This window comes from Periophthalmus magnuspinnatus, chromosome 9 (assembly GCF_009829125.3).
Source record: "Periophthalmus magnuspinnatus isolate fPerMag1 chromosome 9, fPerMag1.2.pri, whole genome shotgun sequence".
In the NCBI taxonomy this organism is placed as follows: Eukaryota; Metazoa; Chordata; class Actinopteri; order Gobiiformes; family Gobiidae; genus Periophthalmus; species Periophthalmus magnuspinnatus.
In genome coordinates this window covers 8,259,596-8,283,741 of record NC_047134.1, presented here as the reverse complement: position 1 = coordinate 8,283,741, position 24,146 = coordinate 8,259,596, and the positions used below count along the sequence as shown (strand labels likewise).

The 24,146-nt window shown below is 42.7% G+C and overlaps 1 protein-coding gene across 2 annotated transcripts; it reads right to left on the bottom strand.

The window, feature by feature from the left end:
* Nucleotides 1-143: 143 nt before the first annotated feature.
* sftpbb (surfactant protein Bb) lies at nt 144-18,779 on the bottom strand. 2 transcript variants are annotated; one of them, XM_033972444.2, is made up of 11 exons: nt 18,661-18,779; nt 17,762-17,814; nt 13,665-13,739; nt 12,760-12,876; nt 12,603-12,677; nt 11,876-11,956; nt 9,821-10,004; nt 8,663-8,817; nt 5,360-5,440; nt 3,475-3,585; nt 160-567 (listed from the first exon to the last, which is right to left on the bottom strand). In XM_033972444.2, exons 1-11 carry the CDS (start codon nt 18,710-18,712, stop codon nt 532-534), a joined length of 1,020 nt encoding a protein of 339 aa, XP_033828335.1. In that variant the 5' UTR covers nt 18,713-18,779; the 3' UTR covers nt 160-531. The 2 variants fall into 2 exon arrangements, with proteins under 2 accessions (XP_055080165.1, XP_033828335.1); XM_055224190.1 differs by lacking the exon at nt 12,760-12,876 and having other exon boundaries at nt 144-567; nt 18,661-18,752.
* Nucleotides 18,780-24,146: the final 5,367 nt, after the last annotated feature.

Here is a 24,146-nt window from a genome sequence, read left to right as displayed (position 1 = left end):
ACACCAATTTTTCCCAGACTTTTTGAAAAATTCAAATATTAAGGCATATGACTGAGGTTAACCTATTATCCATAATACTGTTATTTTAAGTCCAGAAATCACATTTAAAATGCAAGATTTGGCAAAATGCTTTAGTAACTTAGTGGTTTATAAAAGATACAAAAACAGATTTTACAGAAAATTATAAGTCTTGTGGTCCTTTGTTACTACAGAGCTGATTAGTCCTGAGAAAGCTAAACTTGTATATATTTTCAGAAAGTCTATCGGAAAAATGAATGGGAAATTTGCTTCCGGAACCAAATGATCGGCTCCATTTGAGATAGGATTAAATTGTATATTGTTAACCCAACCAATTTACCATGTGTGACTGTGACAGTCATAAACTGTCAACAGAATGTTGGCTAAAGCATACATGCAAAAAGATACATTAATGTGCATACGAGTCATTATAAAACAAATCAGTGCAGTACTGGCAGAACCTTCAGTGCACCAGTCAGAAGAAGCAGTAACAAGGTGTGAACAGCAGGTGGCCTACTTCCACACAAATTTCTTACAGAAAACCTGGTTCTGCAAAGACAAACAAAGCACAAATTAGGGTTCTGTGTGGAAGAAAATGAGTTAAAAGTTGTCAATTTATAACCAAATTATAACCAAAATTAACAATAAACTGAAAAAAGTCCATTTATTATGATCAGGCTTTCTGAAAACTAAAAAACTATTGCCACAGGCATACTACTTGTATAGGACTGCAAAATATACAGTTGAAACCAGACATTTACATACACTATATAAAAATACACATGCGCTTTTTCCCCCCCACTGTCTGACATGAAATTGGAGTAAACCTTTTCTGTTTTAGGTCAATTGGGATTAACACAAATATTTATAGTTGCTAAATGCCAGAATAATGAGAGAAAAACATTTTTTCATTACTTTCTTCAAAGTCATAAGTTTACATACATTTCATTAGTATATGTTACCATTGCCTTTAAACTGTATGACTTAGATCAAACATTATCCTTCCACAAGGTTCTCACAGTAGTTGGCAGGAATTTTGGCCCATTCCTCCTGACACAACCGGTGTAACTGAGCCAAGTTTGTAGGTCACCTTGCACGCACATGGATTTTCAGGTCTGCTCATACATTTTCAATAGGATTGAGATCAGGGCTTTGTGATGGCCACTCCAAAACATTGATTTGTTATCCTTAAGCCACTTTGGAACCACTTTCGCGCTATGCTTTGGGGCCATTGTTCATTTGGAAGACCCATTTGCACTCAAGCTTTAACTTCCTGGCTGATGCCTTGAGATGTTGCTTCAGTATTTCCACACAATGTTCTTTCCTCATGATACATGATCTCTTTAGTGAAGTACACCAGTCCCTCCTGCAGCCAAACAACCTCGCAACATGATGCTGCCACCCCAGTATTTCACAGGTGGGATGCTGTTGTCAGGCTTGCAAGCTTCTCATTTTTTACTCCAAATGTAACAATGCTCATTATGGCTAAACAGTTCAATTTTAGTTTCGTCAGACATGTCTCCAAAAATGACGGTCTTTGTCTCTGTGTGCATTTGCAAACTGTAATCTGGCTTTTTTATGTTTCTTTTGGAGTAAAAGCTTCTTCCTGGCAGAGTGGCCTTTCAGCCCATGTTGGTACAACTCGTTTCACTAAGGATAATGACACTCTCATCAGCTTCAGCCAGCATCTTCACAAGGTCTTTTGCTTTTGTTCTTGGGTTGATATGCACATTTCGTATTAAAACACATTCATCTCTGGGACACAAAGCCCATCTCCTTCCTGAGAAGTATGATGGCTGGACATTCCCATGGTTTTTATATGTACTGTGTATAATTGTTTGAACAGATGAATGTGGCACCTTCAAGCATCTGGAAATTGCACCCTAAGATGAACCAGACTTGTGCAAGTCCACAATTCTCTTCCTGATATTTTTGCTGATTTATTTTGACTTCCCCATGATGTTACACATAGAAGCGGTGTGTTTCAGGTGTGCCTTCAAATACATCAGGTGTATAAGGTGTATCTCTAATACACTAAACTAAAATGTTAAATGTTACACTAAATGTCAAATGTTGTCCTATCAGAAGCTTCCAAAGACATGACATAATCATTTGGATTTTCTCAAATTGTTTAAATGCATAGTAATCTTACTTTCTCAGAAGTCACAAGTTTACATACAAAATAAATAAATAAATTAAAAAATCATTCTCTCATTATTCTGTTATTTAGAAAATAGAAATTATTTTGGTAATCCTAATTGACCTAAAACAGGAAAAGTTTAGTCTCATTTCATGTCAGACAGTGAGAAAAAAGTGTGTCTTTTTATATAGTGTATGTAACTGTCTGGTTTCAACTGTATCAAAAGTACTGAAACTGCAATATTGACTGATGCGATAACTGATATTGCAACATAAGCAACATGCTTGATATATCGCAATAACACAAAGGTGCTCCATCTGAAAATTAATGTTTTTAAAAAAGAATATGTTTAATAAAGCTGATTTTATTAATAATTTTTCAGTCCAAAATTAGCCTTGATTTAGTTTTGGTTTTGTCTGTAAAAAAAAAAGATCAAGTCTCACTAATAAAATTAAAGCATGTACTTTTTTTGTTTTATTATAACTGATATTACTGTCAAAAAGTATATATAAAATATCGTAATAATATTGACAGCCACATCACATGTTGCAAAGTCTTCCAATATCGTAATAATAATACCTACTACAGTAAATGTTTTAGGAGTAGTACACGTTGGAACGGAACACCTTGAGAGCTACAAATTATATGACATCATTATAAATTAAAGTGGTAAAACTGTAAGAGCCTTTCTGAGGCCTTTTAAGTATTTGTACCACCAGCCCTGTGTGGCACAGTGTCTCTTGCCTGGTCTGTCAAGCCTAGGTGTGCCCAGGCTTTTTTAAGTGCTAATTAAAATGACCTTAGTGCTACAGAGTAAGAATCTACAGTTTGTGACTGTGGTTGATGTGCTGGTGTAGAGGTAGAAAACTAAATACAGGAGTATTGAGCTCTGTATCCACAACCTCTAACACCTTCAACTGTCAGTCCAGTGCAGTGGCTCTCAATTTGGGGGCCAGGACCCCCACAGGGGTCATGACAGGATTTCAAGAGGTCCCCAGATGATTAGGGGAAAAATTGAACATGTATGCAATAGTTTGATACAATACTTGACACCCTACAAATGTAGTGGTAAATGTAGATTCCTATTTGTTGGCCAACCTAGTAAAACAATCTAGGCCTGTGTCCCGAAAATAAAATCAAACTGTAGACATAAGGTTACTAAAGCCTATTTTTGTGTTTGGGAGTCGCGAATGCCAGCAGTTGTTAGTATGGGGGTCGAGACTGAAAAATTAGCTACAGTGATGTTTAAAGAATTCTGTGGAAGATGAAAACATTTTGCATAGTGAACAGTCAGAGTGCATGTGAAATGTTCGTACCCCACACTCCTGGGCCGTCTGCATGTCTCTGCACCAGTAGCTGGGACCCCATGTGCAGCGCCTCTGCCCCAGAAGAGGAGCTTGCTTCCTGGGCACGCACAAGTCTGCTATCTGAAGGACCAAAACAACAGAAATATCAGTTACACCAGAACTCCACCGACACTGTCCTCTGGTCTTAATCTCTTGTACTATAGATTTAATCAGTGTTGGAAAGAAAAATAAATGTATTTATTTAGAATACTCAATACTTTAACGTACTGTGTACTTGGAATGCTTTCACTTTACTTTCTTCAAAGTCAGAAGTTTACATACAGCAAGATTACTATGGCTTTAAACAATTGAGGAGAACCCAGATGTGATGTCATGTCTTTGGAAGCTTCTGATTATTATTATTCTGTTTATTGACAACATCTGAGTTAATTAGAGCCACACCTGTGGGTGTATTTGAAGGCACACCTGAAACACACTGCTTCTTTGTATAACATTATGGGAAAGTCAAAGAAATCAGTCAAAATACTAAGAGAATTGTGTGTTGCACCTCCTTAAGTGTAATTTCCAGTTTTGCCTGAAGGTGCCACGTTCATTTGTTCAAACAATTATACACAAGTGTAAACACCATGGGAATGTCTATTCATCATACCAGTCAGGAAGGAGACGGGTTCTGTGTCCCAGAGATACTACTTTGGTTCAAAATGTGCATATCAACCCAAGAACAAAAGCAAAATACCTTGTGAAGATGCTGGCTGAAACTGGTAAGACTGTGTCATTATCCACAGTGAAACAAATACTGTACCAACATGGCTTCTTCCTGGCAGAGTGGCCTTTCAGCCCATTACCAAATTTGCCGAAAGAAACATTAAAAAGCCAGATTACAGTTTGCAAATGCACACAGGGACAAAGACCTTCATTTCATCACATGCCCTGTGATCTGATGAAACTAAAATTGAACTGCTGAACTGCCATATTGAGCATTGTTACATTTGAAAAAGAGGGAAACTTCTGAGACCGCTATCCCAACTGTAAAACACATGGCAGCAGCATTGTGGGGTTGTTTTGCTGCAGGAGGGACTGGTACACTTCACAAAAGAGATAGAATCAAGAGGAAAGGTCCATTATGTGGAAATACTGATGCAACATTTCAAGACATCAAGACAAGAGAAAGAGACAAAATTCCTGCCAACCAACTATTGTGAGAAGCTTGTGGAAGGATATCAAAAAAAGTTTGACCTAAGTCATAGAGTTTAAAGGCAATGGTAACAAATACTAATGACATGTATGTAAACCTCTGACTTTGAAGAAAGTAATGAAAAATTGTTTAAAAAATAAATAAATAATCCATAAATGTCCGATTGCTAGCAGTGTGACTCTGAAGTGCTGTATGTATTGCAAGTTTTCTCCCCGATAAAACCCACAATGTCGATGAAATGTTCTGCAACAACAAATTTCAGAAACGCTTGGACTTGGACTTGTTTCTCTGCATGGAGAGGTTCACCTCTGCGAATACCGCTGGCAGAAGCACATGAACAACAAATTTAAAGTGATCATCGAGGAAGAGGGGTATAATAAATTAATGTTTGAGCTTTGAAAGTGTTTAAACAAGAGAAAATGTTTATACACTTCTCTCAGACAGGCATTAAGTGTGTGGTCAGGCGTTTTACAGCCTTACAACATATATAATAATTGTAAAAAATAAAGCTGATTACTTCCACGGATTTCACCTATTGCGGGCTATTTTTAGAACATAACCCCTGAGATAAATGAGGGACCACAGTAGTATTGTTACCCAGTATCATCCCTTGTTTTGCACACACTCTTTGAGGGTGTTACTCTTAGTGGAGAGCCTGGTCTTTACAAATCTAGTGATGATAAATTGGCGGGCGTGTACCTCACAGGAGTCAGAGTTGTCTGGATTATGTCCCAGGACCCGGAGCAGCTGAGAGGTGTAGACTCTGGTGAAGGCCTCACACTGAAAACATGGAAGAAATATATCTACTACTCAGTGCTCAGTTACATTTACTCAGAGTTACTCTTTAATAAGACTGTACTTTTCAAGGTAATGTTCAGACCCCATTCTTTACTCCTACTTGAGTAATATATTGTACAGTGAAACAGTGCTCTTACTCAAGTAAAAGCTTTCCCATTGTCAGTAGGCAAGGCAAGTTTATTTGTACAGCACAATAACAAATCAAAACATAAATAATCATAAATAACACTGGGTTACAAAAAAAACCAAACATTTTTGAAAGTCTATGTGTTTTTCACCTGAATTAGGACCATTTTGCACTGCTGAATCTGAAAATGACATCCATTTTTCTCAATCAGGTCAGTTTTTATGCTAAGTTGATTTTGAAAAATCTGATCTTCTGACTAAATTGATTACATTTTTGTGACATTATCAGTTGATTTTCATTAATATTTCTCATCCAGAAAAGGTTTAAGGAGAAAAAAAAAGTTTTTTAACAGAATGTATTAATCAAATGTTACCTTTATCAATTAACATAATGTAAGTACATGTAAATTGAATGTTACGTCATCATTGTGCAAAATTCAGGGCATGAACTTCCGTTTCTTGAACCCCTTGAATGCTCAGCAGCAGGGATGTCTCCCTTCAGAATCCAACAGTAATCAGCCATCATGACTGCATCCCAGATACCCGATCTCCATCTCTTTTATGTCCTGATGGAATCTCTCCCCCTGCTCATCACTCATTGATCCCATCCTCTCTCTCTCTCTCCATTTCACTCAAACAAGACCAGTTACATCGCATGGATTGCCGGGGCCACCCTGGAACCAGGCCCCCACAGGGCCCAGCTGGGCAAAGCCCAAAGCAGCGATGTGGGGACATGCTCATGTGGATCCACCATCTGTGGGAGGATCTGTGAGGGGCCAGTGAGTAGGGATCTGGGCAGCAGTCGAAGGCAGAGGCCTCAACGACTGGATCTCCAGACATGGAAAACTGGCTCTGGGAACATGGAATGTCACCTCGCTGGGGGCGAAGGAGCCTTAGCTTGTGCGGAAGGTCGAGTGTTACCAACTATATCTAGTCGGCCTCACCTCCATGCACAGCTTGGGCTCTAAAACCCAACTCCTGAGAGGGGCTGGACTCTCCATTTCTTTGGCGTTGCCCACTGGGAGAAGTGGTGAGCTGATGTGGGGTTGAGTATTTCCCCACAGCTCAGCCGCCACATGTTTGGAGTTCAACATGGTAATTGAAAGGGGACTTCGGGTGGGGGACAAGTCTCTGACTGTTGTGATGGCCTACGGGCCGAACAGCAGAGCAGTGTACCTGGCCTTCTTGGAGTCCCTGGGAGGCAATCCCCAAACCCGGAGACCAGAAGTAAGGGATGCCATCAAGCTGAAGAAGGAGTCCTATCAAGTCTTTTTGGCTTGTGAGACTCATGAGGCAGCTGACGAGTACCATGCAGACACAGAGGCAAAAACATGGGGGTTGAGAGGGGAAGAATATTAGTCAGACTTGAAGAAATTCTGTCAAACTGTCCGACGCCTCAGGAGGGGGAAGCAATGAAAGCATTTGACCGGGGAACACTCCGGAAGTATGGGGTTCTATCCGGTCCCTGTATGACTGGAGCAGGAGCTGTGTTCGCATTGCCGTCAACAAGTCAGACCTGTTCCCAGTGCATATTGGACCCTGCCAGGGCTGCCCTTTGTCACCGGTTCTGTGCAATTTATTTGTGGACGGAATTTCTCCGGGTAGGAGGAGAGTTTTTGCCTCAAGTGGAGGAAGTATCTTGGGATTTTGTTCACGAGTAAGGGAGAGATGGAGCGTGAGAGTGACATGTGGATCGCTGCAGCATCTGCAGTGATGCTGTCGCTGTAACAGATTGTTGTAGTAAAGAAGAAGCTGACTCGAAAAGCAAAGCTCTTGATTTGCTGGTCAATCGATGTTCCTACCCTCACCTATGCTCACCTAATGAGGGAAAACAGGGTAGGAATGACTGAAGGGACAAGATCGTGGATAGGTGGGAGGTGTTCTAGCATGTCCCACCGGGAGGAGGCCCCAGGGAAGACCCAGGACATGCTGGGTCTCTCAGCTGGCCTGTGAACACCTTGGGGTCCCACCAGAGGATAAGTGGAAGAACATGGATGGATAGAAAACTGAAATGCTGATTCCCCATATTTAGTCCTGACTCTGGGCACCCATAAAAAAAAACATCAAGAACTGTTCATCTGGAGAAAGTTAGTAAGCTGTTGGTAAACAGTATTGTGGCATCAAGGCTGTTTGTCTTTAGCCCAGCCTCAACAACTGCAGTCAAGCATTTGCGATGACTGAGTCTTTGACATCGCTGTGGAGGAATTTTGGCCCATTGTTCTTTGCAGAATTGTTTTAAATCAGTTTGTTCAGGTCTGGACTTTCACCACTCATTTCACCACTTTTCAGCCCTCATTTTTTTCAAGCCATTCAGAAGTGGACTTGCTGGTATTCTTTGGATCATTGTTCTGCTGCAGAACCAAAGTGCGCTTCAGCTTGTGATCACAAACTCAATTACTTTTCTTCTTATCTGCTCCTGAATTTCTTTGGATCGCAGTATGATGTCTTTGGTTCAACATGGCCTATTTCACCTTGCCAGACAGGTTCTATTTAAAAGGTCTGGCAGCAATCAGGCCTGGGTGTGGCTATGAAATTGAACTCAACTTTCCACAATAATATGACTAATCAAAGTTACCTAATCATTTAACAAAGGGGGCAATTCCTTTTTCACTCAGGATCATGTAGGTTTAGATAGTATTTTTCTCTTTACAAATAAAATCATCACAGAAAAGCTTTATGTTAACTTGGGTTATCTTTGTTTCATATTAAAATTTATTTGATGATCTGAAACAGTACTTCCTACTTCAGAAGAGTCTACAAGACTAAAATTATTGGAACATTCTTGTTTCTTGCGCCGCTTCTTCAGATATGATTTGGATTTTAAGTCTATACTTTAAAAATACCAGATTTTGTGCATTATTTAACGTTTAGCCCTTTCAATAACTTGATTAACAGATGTTACATCCAAACATTTATACTTACAGTTACTCTTGAGTAGTTTCTCCAAATACTTTTTTACCCCTACTTGAGTCATTTTTTGGACCACTACTTTGCACTAATATTATGAAGTAACAGTACTTCTACATGAGTATAATTCTATGCTCTACCCACTGTTGAATAGTGTTACATGATCCTGACCTTGGGGATGGCATGAGGGTGCAACCCACACACAGATCCAAGGAAGGCCAAGCTCTGGGCCTCAGTCCGGTTCAGATCCTGGTCCAGACCAAGGTGGACCCTGCTCAGGACTGACAGGGTCCGGCAGGAATCGCAGTCTGATGGTAGTGAGGCCTCTACAAAAAAAGTAGTACAAGTACAAAAAAAATCTCATTAAAAGGTCCTTACTCAAAATCCACTTTTGTTAGGTTTAAGCTGTGTTAATGTTAATGTTGTTACCTCATCAAAAAAACATACCCCAAATTGTATTTTGTTTCATTCATACATGTTTGGAGATGTAGACAGAAAATAATAAAGGATTACTCAGAGCCCAAAATGCTCTTTTCCATCTCGTGATGTCATGAAGTGGTAATTCAAGTTGTCTTTTGTTCAGAAGAGACAGGCAATTCCAGGGCTGAAATTATCTAAATGATTCTAGGGAAGATGTATGAGGTTTCAAAACACAGTGGAGCACTTCCTGCATTACCATATAACATCACAAAGTGGAACAAAGTGGTTTTCTGTTTGAGAAAAGGACTCATCCCAAATATGCAGTTTGTGTGTTAAACATGAGTGAATGAAACGAAATGATACTCCAGATATGTTTGTGATAAGGAATCAACATTATATCATGGATCAGAAATTGCGTATTATGGGCCTTTTAAATGTGCACTATGTAACATCAGTGATGAGAGGGCTGCCACCTACTTGACTTCATGAAGACTGTTTTGCCTGGAATGCTTCACAGTGTAGTATTAAACCCATTAATTCAATTACAAGTGTTGCATTGGAAACACACATTCTTATTGTAAGTGGACTCACCTCTCCAGAGACCTAATCTACAAGTTATATACTGGTAAATATTTATACATTAAACTTGATGGAGGAAGAGAAGTCTAATGCCATACTGTGGAACAATTAAGACAGTAACTGGTATTGGTCACTTCTAGGACAGCAGTGTACATTAACCAAGCATAATACAACCAAACTGTTACACTGTTGTATCTGAATTGAATTGGTGGAGTAATTCTATATTTTCATGTCAGGTTGTGAAAACTCCTTTAACGATCTGACCCAGTAGAACCGTGCTGTCCTCTCTGAATGGTCCCTCTCCTGTGTGCACACTGGGGTTGGACTCACGTGGTGCTGGCATATCGTTGAGCAAGCACAGGTGGAGCAGCGTGCAGATGGTGTGAGGAGCAGCAGAGGACAGGAGGAACTCCACAATGTCATCTCCATATTTGTGCACAAAGTCCTCACACTTCTCCTGATAGGACTTAGGCATGAGCGAGCACACGTCTGACAGCAGGCTGCGGATGGCCTCCTGCCCCACACGGACAACACGGAATCCTTACACACTTCACATTGACACACATGAACAAAATTGATGGTACCCTTCAGTTAATGAAAGAAAAACTCACGATCGTCACAGAAATAACTTGAATCTAACAAAAGTAATAATAAATACAAATTCTATGAAATTTAACCAATGATAGTCAGACATTGCTTCAACAGAATTACTTAAAAATAAACTCATGAAACAGGCCTGGACAAAAATGATGGTAGCCCTAGAAAAGACTGAAAATAATGTGACTAAGGGGACATGTTAATCCAATGTGTGTCCACTAATTAGCATCAGAGGTGTCTACAATCTTGTAATCAGTCAGCGGGCCTATATATAGGGCTACAGGTAGTCAGTGTGCCGTTTGGTGACATGGTGTGTACCACACTCAACATGGACCAGAGGAAGCAAAGGAAAGAGTTGTCTCAGGAGATTAGATAGAAAATTATAGACAAGCATGTTAAAGGTAAAGGCTATAAAACCATCTCCAAGCAGCTTGATGTTCCTGTGACTACAGTTGCACATATTATTCAGAAATTTAAGATCCAAGGGACTGTAGCCAACCTCCCTGGACGTGGCTGCAGGAGGAAAATTGATGACAAATCAAAGAGACGGATAATACGAATGGTAACAAAAGAGACCAGAAAAGAGAGATTAAAGGTGAACTTCAAGCTCAAGGAATATCAGTGTCACATCTCACCATCCATCGTTGTTTGAGTCAAAGTGGACTTAATGGGAGACGGTCAAGGAGGACATTGTTGAAAACAAATCATAAAAAAGACAGATTAGAATTTGCCAAACTACATGTTGACAAGCCACAAAGCTTCTGGGAGAATGTCCTACGGACAGATCAGACAAAAATTGAAGTTTTTGCCAATGCACATCAGCTTTATGTTCACAGATGGAAAAATGAAGCATATCAAGAAAAGAACACTGTCCTGACTGTGAAACATGGAGGAGGCTCTGTTATGTTCTGGGGCTGTTTTGCTGCATCTGGCACAGGGTGTCTTAAATCTGTGCAGGGTACAATGAAATCTCAAGACTCTCAAGGGATTCTAGAGAGAAATGTGCTGGCCAGTGTCAGAAAGCTTGGTCTCTGTCGCAGGTCATGGGTTTTGCAACAGGACAATGACCCAAAACACACAGCTAAAATCACCCTAGAATGACTAAGAGGAAAACATTGGACTATTCTAAAGTGGCCTTCTATGAGCCTTGACCTAAATCCTATTGAACATCGTTGTAAGGAGCTGAAACATGCCGTCTGCAAAAGGCACCCTTTAAACCTGAGACAACTGGAGCAGTTTGCTCATGAGCAGTGGGCCAAAATACTTGCTGAGAGGTGCTCTCATTGATCAGGAATCGTTTGATTGCAATGATTGCCTCAAAAGGTTGTGCAACAAAATATTAAATTAAGGGTACCATCATTTTTGTCCAGGCCTGTTTCATGAGTTTATTTTTTTAAATAATTCTGTTGAAGCGTGGTTGAAAAGCAATGTCTGACTTTCATTGGTTAAATTTCATAGAATTTTTATTTATTATTTTATTTCTGTGGCCACTGTGAGCTTTTCTCTCATTATAACCGATGGGTACCAACAATTTTGTCCACATGTGTAGGTCTACTATATTATAGTTATATTACAGTTACAGTTTTACAAGTTTAAAAAGTCTTTATCAATGCTATAATGGTATCTCAATAAAATGCCAATCTGCGCTGTTGGCCCATCCCACGACATTTATACTAGGTAATGTAGGTGAAGTGCCTTGTCTATGGCGTGTACAATAATAGTAAGCAGAATGTTAGCAAAATTCTCACAGTTTTGAACACTTAAGGTTTTACAAAATTACATCCCCACCGCGGTCATGTTCTTGGGAAGAAGAGTCTCCAGCTTCTTCACCACCATCACACACAGCGTGCACACTGGGCTAAACCGCTCCTGCACACAGCAAGAGGCTGGGGTTAGCAAATATGACAACATCACAGGTGGGTTAGCAAACATATGAGGACATCAGCCTCCAGCGCTCTTCTAATACCATGTATAGTTTATAATAGGCTAATAAAGTAGTGCTTGGGGCTACAGATAGAAAAAGAGGAAGGTATTCATGGAGACCTGAAGCTCCTCACACAAAGCTCATGATAGTCATAAACTATCACATACAACAATCCTTATTTTTACTTTGTGTTTATTAATCTAGAACAATGTAAAGAGGGGTATTACTCTTCTGTGGGGTATTTTATATTTAGGTGCTCTATAGTTAGATCACCATGTTATCTTTTACTGTTTTAAGAATGCTAGATTCGCAGCAAACATATCAACATGTTTAATAAGTTTCAGTTTTGGCTTCTGGGCATGAGTGTTGTACAAGAAGCGTGGGCTCGTACTGCTAACCATAAGGAGGGAGAGATCGCTAGTTTTTGAACTGCATAACTGAGAGGACTTCACTCTTATAAAATGGGTAAAAGGTAATTGAATCTGATTTTACATAATATCCCTTTAGTATATTACTCAGTCACTATAGTACTTATATTTTTTCACACAAGAAGTTTGCAGAAGTGACCAAACTTAAAATGTCTCAGTTCACCTTCTCACTTCTGCTTTCAGTGTAGCCTGGTGCTTCTTTGGTGTCAGGACACAGCCCCAAGAGTCCACATGATTTCTAAAATACAACACACACAGAAGGATTCACAGAGATTCAAAGTAATATTTAAAATAAAAGAGGAAAATAAAATGGGACTTGCGCTCTGGCTCTGTTGCAGGACAGAGGACAGGTGAGTGTCCACCTGCTTCTGACAGAGGGATGCCTGGGGAGGAGGAAGACGCCCACAGAGGGAGAGCAGGGTGTTGTACACCGCGGCCTAATGAAAGAGAGAGAACAAGAGAAAGACATGCAAAGTGGACATGTTCGAGAAAGAGAGAGAGACATACAAAGTGGGTATGTTAAAGAGAGAGGAGCGCGAGATACAAAGTGGACATGTTAGAGAAAGAAAGAAAGAAACAGAGACATACAAAGAGGACATGTTAGAGAAAAAAGAAAGAAACAGAGACATACAAAGTGGACAAGTTAGAGAGAGAGAAAGAGAGAAACAGAAATACAAAGAGGACATGTTATAGAGAGGAGAGAGAAAGAGACATACAAAGTGGACATGGTAGAGAGAGAGAGACATACAAAGTGGACATGTTAAAGAGAGAGAGATACAAAGCGGACACGTTAAAGAAAAGGAGAGAGAGAGACATACAAAGTGGACATAAGAGAGATACAAAGTGGACATGTTAGAGAGAGAAGAGAGACATACAAAGTGGACATGTTAGAGAGAGAGAGAGAGAAAGATACAAAGTGGACATGTTAGAGAGAGAAGAGAGACATACAAAGTGGACATGTTAGAGAGAGAAAAAGAGAAGACAGAGATACAAAGAGGACAGATAGAGAGAGGAGAGAGAGACATAGAAAAAGTGGACATGTTAGAGAGAGAGAGAGATACAAAGTGGACATTTTAGAGAGGAGAGAGACATACAAAGTGGACATGTTAGAGAGAGAGAGAGACATACAAAGTGGAGATATGTTAGAGAGAGAGAGAGAGAGACAGACAGACAGACAGACAGACAGACAGACAGACAAACAGACGTGTCCTCTGTGTCTGCTCACCTTGGTACTGGAGCTGGAGATCATGTTGGTGGACAGGAGCAGGAGGCTGCTGCACTCGGAGCACATGTCTGTGGACTGAATACACCACAGGATTAACTCTTCAGGCACTACAAACACTCACATTGCACTGAATTTGATCAACATCACTTTATTTATCCTTTGAGCACAGGGAGCATCATTATAACCACACCCTGAGACTTATGAAAATTATTTTAACATAGACTTTTTTGCTCAGGGTCACATAAAGGGTGTGTATAACAAATTTCATTAGTGTGGCTTCCCGAGAACTCCTCCCAACCCCATGTTTTTGCCTCTGCGACTGCATGACCCGCGGCACTCTTGGCCCACCGGTACTCGTCAGTTGCCTCAGGAGTCCCACAAACCATCCATCCATCCATTTTCTTCCGCTTATCCGGGGCCGGGTCGAGGGGGCAGCAGTCTAAGCAGGGACTCCCAGACTTCCCTCACCCCGGACACGTCCTCCAGCTCCTCTGGTGGGACCCCAAGTCGTTCCCAGGCCAGCCGAGAGACAAAGTCCTCCAGCGTGTCCTGGGTCTTCCCCGGGGCCTCCTCCCGGTGGGACATGCCCAGAACACCTCCCTAGGGAGGCGTACAGGAGGCATCCTGAGCAGGTGCCCGAGCCACCTCAACTGGTTCCTCTCAACTTGTAAGAGCAGCGGCTCTACTCCGAGCTCCTCCCGTGTGACCGAGCTCCTCACCCTATCCCTAAGGGTGCGCCCGGCCACCCTACGGAGGAAACCCATATCAGCCGCTTGTATCCGCGACCTTGTCCTTTCGGTCATTACCCAGAGCTCATGACCATAGGTGAGGGTAGGAACGTAGATTGACCGGTAAATCAAGAGCTTTGCCTTTGGGCTCAGCTCCTTCCTTTACCACAACGACCGATACAGCGACCGCATCACTGCAGACGCTGCACCGACCCACCTGTCAATCTCACGCTCCATCCTTCCCTCACTCATGAACAAGACCCCGAGATACTTGAACTCCTCCACTTGGGGCAGAGACTCACCACCCACCCGGAGAGGGCAAACCACCTTTTTCCGGTCGAGCACCATGGCCTCGGACTTGGAGGAGCTGATTTTCATCCCAGTCGCTTCACACTCGGTTGCAAACCGCTCCAGTACCTGCTGCAGGTCCTGGCTCGAAGAAGCCATCAGGACAACATCATCTGCAAACAGCAGAGATGACTGGGCCAGACTGGGCCAAAGGTTCACCTTTCAACAAGACAATGACCCTAAGCGCATAGCTAACATAACAAAGGAGTGGCTTCAAAACAACTCTGTGATTGTTCTTGAATGGCCCAGCCAGAGTGCTGACTTAAACCTAATTGAGCATCTCTGGAGAGACCTGAAAATGGCTGTCCACCAATGTTCACCATCCAACCTGACAGAATCTGCAAGGAGGAATGGCCGAGGATCCCCAAATCCAGGTGTAAAAAACTTGTTTCATCATTCCCAAAAAGACTCATTGTTGCATTAGCTCAAAAGGGTGCCTCTACTAAATAATAAGTAAAAGTTCTGAATACTTATGGCCGTATGACATTTCAATTTTATTTTTTAATAATTCAGCAAAAATTTCAACAAAGTTGTGTTTCTCTGTCAATATGGGGTGCTGTGGAAAAAAAATGAACTTAAATGATTTAGCAAATGGCTGCAATATAAGAGTGAAAAATTTGAGGTCTAAATACTTTCCGTATCCAATGTATTTCAAACTGATCCGTTGTGATTCAGAAAAAAATAAATGCTTTCAGCCTCTTACTAAGCGATCACCCCCATTTTCACAAAAAATCAATAAAACATTGAATGGTGCATTTATCTTCCATTTATTGAAGATTAAAGATTGATTAATGCATGTTTCTAACTAGAACAATACAAGCTCAAAAAAGTGCTCTGCTGCATTGGTCGTCATCATTCATAGCTTATACAAGCTCAACATTTACTTAAACAAAAGGCACGTGTGCAGTTTGATCTAAAGGATCTCACAACATAACTATTACATCATTGCTGTGATTTTAAAACCAAATGCTGCATTTATATTCACACACAGAACGTTCATTAAACCTAGAATAATGCTGATTTGGCTTCTTGCGGAGACATTCACCTAAGTGCTCAGTCATTCACTAACAAGGATGGGGTGAGGTTCACCACTTTGTGAACTACTGCATGAGCAAATAGTCCAACAGTCTAAGAATAATGTTTCTCAACATATAATTGCAAGGAATTTAGGGATTTCATCATCTATGGTCCATAATATCATCAAAAAATTCATAGAATCTGGAGATATCTCTGCACGTAAGCGGCAAGGCCGAAAACCAACACTGAATGCCCGTGACCTTCGATCCCTCAGGCGATACTGTATTAAAAACAGACATGAATGTGTGAAGCATATTACCACATGGGCTCAGGAACACTTCAGGAAACAGTTCGTCGCTACATCTCCAAGTGCAAGTTAAAAGCCATATATCAACAACACCCAAAAACGCAGCCGACTTTTCTAGGCCCGAGCTCACCTGAAATGAACTGACATAAAGTGGAAAAGTGTGCCGAGTTCACGTTTCAAATTGTTTTTGGAAATTATGGGCGTCATGTCCTGCGGGCCACAGAGGAAAAGGACCATCCAGATTGTTATCAGCGCAAAGTTCAAAAGCCAGCATCTGTGATGGTATGGAGGTGTGTTAGTGCCCATGACATGTGTACCTTCACATCTGTGAAGGCACCATTAATGCTGAAAGGTACATACAGGTTTTGGAGCAATGTATGCTGCAATCCAAGCAATGTCTTTTTCAGCGACGTCCCATCTTATTTCAGCAAGACAATGCCAAGCCATATTCTGCACGTGTTACAACAGCATGGCTTTGTAGTAAAAGAGTGCGGGTACTAGAATGGCCTCCAGACCAATCTTCCATTGAAAATGTGTGGCACATTATGAAGCGCCAAATAAGACAACGTAGGCTCCAAACTGTTGAACATCTGAAGTTGTACATTCAGCAAGAATGGGAAAGGATTCCTCCTGCAAAGCTTCAACAATCAGTGCCCCCAGTTTCCTAACACTTATTGATTGTTGTTAAAAGGAAAGGTGATGTAACACAGTGGGGAAACATGCCCCTGTCCCCAGCTTTATTGGAACGTGTTGCAGACATCAAATTGAATGAGTGAATGTTTGCATAAAAACAATAAAGTTTATCAGTTTGAACATTAAATATCATGTCTTTGTAGTTTATTCAGTTCAATATCGGTTGAAAAGGATTTGCAAATCATTGTATTCTGTATTTTTTTTTTAAGTTTTATACAGTGTCCCAACTTCACTGGAATTGGGGTAGTATGTTTATTAATCATCAAAAAGTCACCCGTGTGTGTGTGTTTATGGTTTTCACAAATAGTATACTGGAAAAGTAGCACAAGTACAAAAAAGTGATTGCTGCCATTTCTTGTCACCACGAAATTCCCACTGTTCTCTGTCTAAAAAAAGCTGTTCTATAGCTGTGCACACCCTAAAATTGATACAAGTGGACAAAAACAATGCACTAAAGCACATGTGTCAAACTCAAGCCAAATGTGGCCCTCCACATCATTTTATGTGGCCCTTGACAGGGTAAATTAAAAAGTATGAGGGTCTTAAAATCTCAATTTATCAGGAGATACACAGTTACACAGCCATATTTTTACATCTAGGGAAATGTATATGCTATATTTGTAACTTGAATAAGTAATAAATACAGAAACAGTTAATTAACAAGGTATGAAATTTGTTTGATTTATTTTACATTGGCCCTTTGAGAGCAGCCATTTGCTGATGTGGCCCTTGGTGAAAATGTGTTTGACACCTCTGCGCTAAAGGGTTTATGAGAGCTGTGGACTAGATTCAATTACTTCCTCCTTCTGTGGTTTGAAAATCTCCTGCTTTAACCTGAAACATGTTGGTAGGCCTGCATTAGCAGACTTGAAATAAAATAGTGGCTTCAAGCTAAAAAATTTTTTGTGTGTGCATTATTTCAGATATATTAATCAGTATTATAAATCTATGGTCTGTGTCACTCACGGAGCCAAAACTAACAAAAATGCAGAAAATGAGCTGACCAGATGTTTGGGTTTGAGGGCAGTGAGAGGATTCGGAACCATCCTGGAGGAACCTAAAAGGCACACAAACACAGCAGATCATCTCAGTGACACAAAATCTGCAAATTAATAGGAACTGCATTTAAGATTTTCATTTAAATTCCATAAACAAGATACGGCAGTGTTCCCAGATATGAACATACCTTTACTGATAACAGTTGTTATGCTGATTTATTCTTAATTACAAAAGCATTGGACATGATGGAAAAGTTATTCATGTAATAATTTGGTGTTTTGGTTGTCCAATATCCAACCAGAAAACAAACTGAGCCTCACATGAGTCTCTCATTTGGGTTGCCAATTTCAATGCTGAAATCCAGCTAAACCTAAGAAGATCTCTCTCTGATCTGACTCATCATATCTAAACCCCAGCACCTGTAGTCATTCATGAATCAGTGCTAGTGCAGCCTCTGCAGCTCAGTGAGTGAATTCTTGAGGTTGTGAGCTTTCATATGAGGCATGACCTGTTCATATACTGAGGACGAGGGGAAAAAAGCGCTAGTAGGCTACTACCTTAAAAAAAATAAATAAAATAAAATAAAATAAAAACAGCGTAGGCCACATTTCCTGTAAGTGCGACATGTGACCAGGCATTTTGATGATCAGAAAAACATTACGCTGTAAACACACCCAAATCAGATGTAATCATTATTCTTACAATTAGCCTACAATAAACCAGGCGTGGTTAAAATGAGCTACAAATTGCAAACAGGCAAGCACCCAAACAGCCTAAACTGCATTCCCTGAATTTAACCGCACGCAACCCGATAAAGTGATTCTAATCCGGGGCCCATTGTCGTGGATGTCCTGGGTTTACCCGGGCAGAGGAGGACCAAGGGACCGGGATATTTAGGACCTACCCGGGCAGAGGAGGACAGTGAGCAGCGCTGCGGTGAGCCAGAGATACGCCATCACGCGAGGAGAGCGCAGACGATTCAAAGCAATAATAAAAACAGTGCGGCTCCGGAAATAAGAGAAGCGCCTCAGCCAATCATAGTAGCGGACAGAGGGGCACGCGTGTTCAACTGGACAGTTATTAAATTATGACGTTTGTCTTTTTCTGTGTGTGTCTTTCCGTTCTGTCTGCAAAATACGCTGTGTGATTCGAATTTGCAATTACTATCGATATTTCATTTTAGGCTACTTGCACCGTGAGAAAGGCAAAAAGGCCAAATGAGAATGACATAAGCTTTACCCAAATGTTACAAAAGGATACAGTATTTTTCCAAAAACCACGTTACCTAAGCTATAGCTATAAATGCCGCACAGCCCATAGAAAAATACACAGAATCCTTCCTATTCAATTTAAAGGGGTCTATAGCCTATCAAAACCACTAGAAGGAGACAACACCACGCGCATGTGAAGTATAACCATGGCGCTATGATTTGTAGGACCTGCACATGGATCCTGGACCGTCACAAACTGTAAATAAAGAAAAAATAAAGTGCAGCCCTATGCAAGCCAAGAAAGCATTTTCCGATCGAGCACAGTGAGCTCGTGTTGGACTGACGTCAGTGCTGGATTGGCCATCTGGAGTTTTCCCTGTGGGCTGAGACACTTTTTGGGCCGGTCACTGTCAGACCAAAACATCAAAACACAAAATCAAAACATTTTGTGAACACATGAACGTTTTCAAGCCCACAAAGACATTCAACACTCTTCAATCTTCATGGCAGTTTTTATTTAATTTAATTTTTATTTCGCGTTGATCCGTTTATTTCATATCATTATATATTACATATATAACTGTCGTAATGGTAGGTACAGGTGCGGACCAAAGGATGCAGACCCGGGGCAAGTTTACGGTGTTTATTTACAATAGTGCAGAATTTATAGTCAATAGTTCACAGATCACAAACGGGGACAGGGAGCGGGAGGCAGGCCAGACGGGCGTAGTCCAGAGCGGGCGTAGTCCAGAGCGGGCAGGAGACAGCCAGGGCCGGAGCATGACAGGACCAGACGCGGGACCAGGAAGGACCGAGCAGGAGTAATCCAGCAAGCGGGAGCCAGGGCAGGTGACGGGAAACAAGCCGGAGACCAAGACAAGACAGATCGCTGGTCCGAACGGGCTTGACCTGGGAGACGTGGAATGTCGGGTAGATTCGGAGAGACGGGGGCAATTGGAGTTGCACTGCGGACGGGTTTATGACCTTGGTGATTTTAAAAGGTCCAAGAAAACGGAGGAAAGCTTGCGGGAATCAGTCTTTAATGGGACTGTCTTGGATGACAGCCAAACCTCCTGGCCGGGTCAGTACACCGGGGCTGGGATGCGGTGCCGATCAGCCGCCGCTTTGGTGCGTACCCCCATCTTAAGGAGGGCCGCTCGAGTCTTCCTCCAAACCCTGCGACAGTGCTGGAGGTGGTGCTGGACAGACGGAACTGCGAGGTCTTCATCTTCCACGGGGAAGAGCGGGGGCTGGTAACCGAGGGAGGCCTGGAAAGGGGACATGCCAGTGGCCGAGCTTACCAGCGAGTTGTGCAAGTACTCGATCCAGGGAAGATGAGAGCTCCAGGTTGCAGGGTTAGCGGCGACCATGCACCGCAGGGCTGACTCGAGGTCCTGGTTGGCCCACTCCATCTGACCATTGGACTGCGGGTGAAAGCCGGATGTGAGGCTCACAGAAGGCGCGCCATACTTGTGAGGTGAACTGCGTTCCTCTGTCGGATACGATGTCCACCGGGATTCCATGCAGGCGGAAGACATGAGCGGTGAGCTGGTCAGCGGTCTCTCTGGCTGTCGGGAGTTTAGGCAGTGCGATGAAGTTGGTGGCCTTGGAGAAGTGGTTCACCATGGTAAGTATGACCGTGTTTCCCTGAGAAGGCGGGAGTCTGGTGACGAAGTCCAGGGCGATGTGGGACCAAAGCCGCCTAGGAACTGCGAGGGGAAACAAGAGTCCAGAAGGTGGTGAGTGGGAGGCCTTAGCCCGTGCACATACCTGACAGGCCTGTACGTAGGCTCGAGTGTCAGAGTCCATAGTAGGCCACCAGAAGTGGCATTTTAACAGGGACAGAGAGCGGCTCACCCTGGGATGACAGGCGAACTTGGAGTTGTGGACCCACTCCAGCACCTGGGAACGGACAGAGTCAGGGACAAATAGTTTGCCAGGTGGGCCATTACCTGGGTCAGGATCGTTGGTCTGGGCCTCCTGGATTGTGTCCTCAATCTCCCAGTGCACTGCCGCCACCACACAAGATGGAGGGACGATGCTCTCGGCCGAGGAAGGGCTGTCCCCAGGGCGAATTGGCGGGAAAGGGCATCTGGTTTGATGTTCCGTGATCTGGGACGGTAAATAAGAACAAAATTAAAACGGCTGAAAAACAAGGACCAGCGAGCCTGATGGGAGTTGAGTCGTTTGGCGGACTGAATGTACTCCAAGTTTTTGTGGTCTGTCCAGACCACAAATGGTTGCTCCGCCCCCTCCAGCCAATGGCGCCACTCCTCCAGGGCGAGTTTCACCACAAGGAGCTCCCGGTCCCCCACGTCGTAATTGGCCTCTGCCGGGGACAACCGGCAGGAGAAAAAGGTGCAGAGTCGGTTATGGGGTTCAAATCTCTGGGAAAGCACAGCCCCCACTCCCATGTCGGACGCATCCAGTTCCACCACGAATTGGCGCAAAGGGTCGGGCTGGTGCAGAATCTATCTTGGAGTCCTATTTGATCAAAATCTCTCATTCACAGCCTATATAAACCTAGCTTGTAAAACCGCATACTTTCACCTGCGAAATATAACTAAAATTAGAAATATTTTGCCTAAAAAATGATGCTGAAAAACTCATCCATGCATTTGTTACTTCCAGACTTGATTACTGTAATTCTCTGCTCGCCGCCTGCCCCAAAAGTACTATAAGGAGCCTCCAGTTGGTCCAAAATGCAGCGGCCAGAGTCCTAACAGGAACTAAAAGAAGAGACCACATCAGTCCTGTACTAAATATCTGCACTGGCTTCCTGTCGAGCTTAGAATCAAATTCAAAGTCCTCCTCCTGACATACAAAGCCCTAAATGTTATGGCCCCATCCTATCTGCAAGATGCTATTGTCCCGTACCAGCCAAACAGAGCACTCCGCTCTCAGAATGCAGGACTATTGGTGGTTCCTAGAGTGTCCAAAAGTACAGTGGGAGGGAGAGCATTCAGTTACCAAGCTCCTGTGCTATGGAATCAACTCCCTGCTGATGTTAAACAGGCCCCCACAGTCTCTGTATTTAAGACCAGGCTTAAAACCTTCCTCTTCAGTATAGCGTATGACCAGGTTACATAGTGAGGGAGTTAGGGACATTAAAACCCGGGATAAGATAGGCTGCAGTAGGAGATAACTAGCTGGGGGAAGTATGGCAACCTGAGCACTATCCTCTGCTTTGTCCTATTCTCTCATCAGCAATGCTATTCACATGTTGTCCCCTGTCCCACTCCCCCTGTGGAGTGTATCTCTTTCAGATGCCCCGATGACACCTGGACCCTCTCCTCCTCCCCGCCTGGCCCTCCTCCTCGCCCGGCTCTCCTCCTCCTCGTCTGGTTTTCCTCCTCCTCGCCTGGCCGATTTTTTTTGTTTTGTCTGATTTTTCCTGTTGTTTTGTTTTTGTGTGTAGGCAGCACGGTGGCTGAGTGGCAACACTCATGCCTCACAGCAAGAGGGTTTGGTTGGATCCCCGGGTCGCCAGGCCTTTCTGTGTGGAGTTTTTCATGTTTTTCCCCGTGTCTGGATGGGTTTCCTCCGGGTACTCCGGTTTCCCCCATCAACCAAAACATGAACGCCCTTTGGGACAACTGTTGTTGTGATTTTGGGCGTTACAAAAATAAATTAATTGAATTGAATAGAATGGGGGCGGACGTGAACAGTCTCTTGAGTTGATTGAAGGCCGTGTGCGCTTCGGGTGACCAGGAGAACTGGAACGAGGGAGAGGTCAGTTTAGTGAGTGGCAAGATAACACGGCAAAATCCCTTATTGTCGGATACATATATATATATATATATATATATATATATATATATATATATATATATATATATATATATATATATATGTGTGTGTGTATAATTAGGGCTTGGGAGCTGTACTTCTGCTGCTGTACCTCTGCTGTTGAACACCACAACGACTTTGCGCTGTTGTTTATCCACCACTACAATGTACAGTTGGTTTGCCACCACCATTCACCATTCTATCAGTCTGCATCTGGAAGTCCCACAGGATCTTGGCTCTATCATTCTCCACTACCTTTGGAGGTGTTTCTCACCTTGACCTTGGGGTCTCCAGTTTGTTCTCTGTAAAGATATTTCTGTAAAGCATGCCCGCAAATTGGTTATGCCGCCCGTATATGCTTTCCCTGCCAGCATCTTAGACCCTGCGGTAATACATGTGGACATGAACATAAAGGGTTAATGAGAGCTAAAGACTAGATTTAATAACTTCCTCCTTCTGTGGTTTGAAAATATCCTGCTTTAACCTTGTGTTGGTAGGCCTGCATTAGCTGACTTGAAATAAAATAGTGGCTGTAAGCCACTATTTTATTTCAAGACATTTGTTTTGCATTATTTCAGATATAATTATCACTATTATAGATCTATGGTCCGTGTCATAGAGCCAACACTAACAAAAAGCAGAAAATGAGCTGACCATGTGTTTGGGTTTGAGCACTGTGAGAGGATCTGGAACCATCCTGGAGGAACCTAAAAGGACACAAACACAAGATACAATAGTGTCCCCAGATATGGAGAGCCCGAAATAGACAAGGGAAACTGACATGTCAGATCCCTAGCTTCAGGATAAGGATCCGTCGGGCTGGGCGAGGCGGGTCTGGGCATGTGCCGCGACTGGTGGGGCAGTCGCCCAGTCTCCTTATGGCCCACTCTCCCCTGCCGCTGGAAGCGCGGTATGAGGCCCTCTCTGTGGGGGCCACCTGCTGCCAGCCTCGACCGGAGCAGTGTTGGGTATGTCGGTGGAGGCGGCAACTCTGGACATGGATCTGTGCTCTCCATCAGACCAGCTCTCTCAAGCCATTGGTAGGATTTCTTGATATCAGCCACTTCAGTTATGTTCCGGTGGTGCATCCCATGTAGGGGCTTGTCCTCCCATGTGGTACCTCCAGCATGTTTTCTTCTGCACTCCACTGTCTGAGACACTTGCATGTCATCTGTTGGGGCCTTGTCCTTGATGTACCAATGAGTCTTAGATATTTCATCCTGGACTGTGGCTCTCACACTCACTAGTCCTCGGCCTCCATCCTTATAGTCTCAAGGTGCTGCATTTGGGATGGAACGTGGCTGGTTTCCTTGTTTCCATTTCAAGAAATCTTGTTTACATAATCTATTCAATAAAAATATTGTGAGTTTCCTTTTCTCAGTCGGAGCAG

Excerpts from the sequence above, each read along its gene's own strand:
- sftpbb (XM_033972444.2), bottom strand. The coding sequence starts at position 18,712 with ATGGCGTATCTCTGGCTCACCGCAGCGCTGCTCACTGTCCTCCTCTGC. Across the intron at positions 10,005-11,875 it reads TTCCCAAGAACATGACCGCG|GAGGCCATCCGCAGCCTGCT; the intron begins GTGGGGATGTAA and ends CGTGTGGGGCAG. Across the intron at positions 568-3,474 it reads AGACGGCCCAGGAGTGTGGG|AACCAGGTTTTCTGTAAGAA; the intron begins GTACGAACATTT and ends TTGTCTTTGCAG.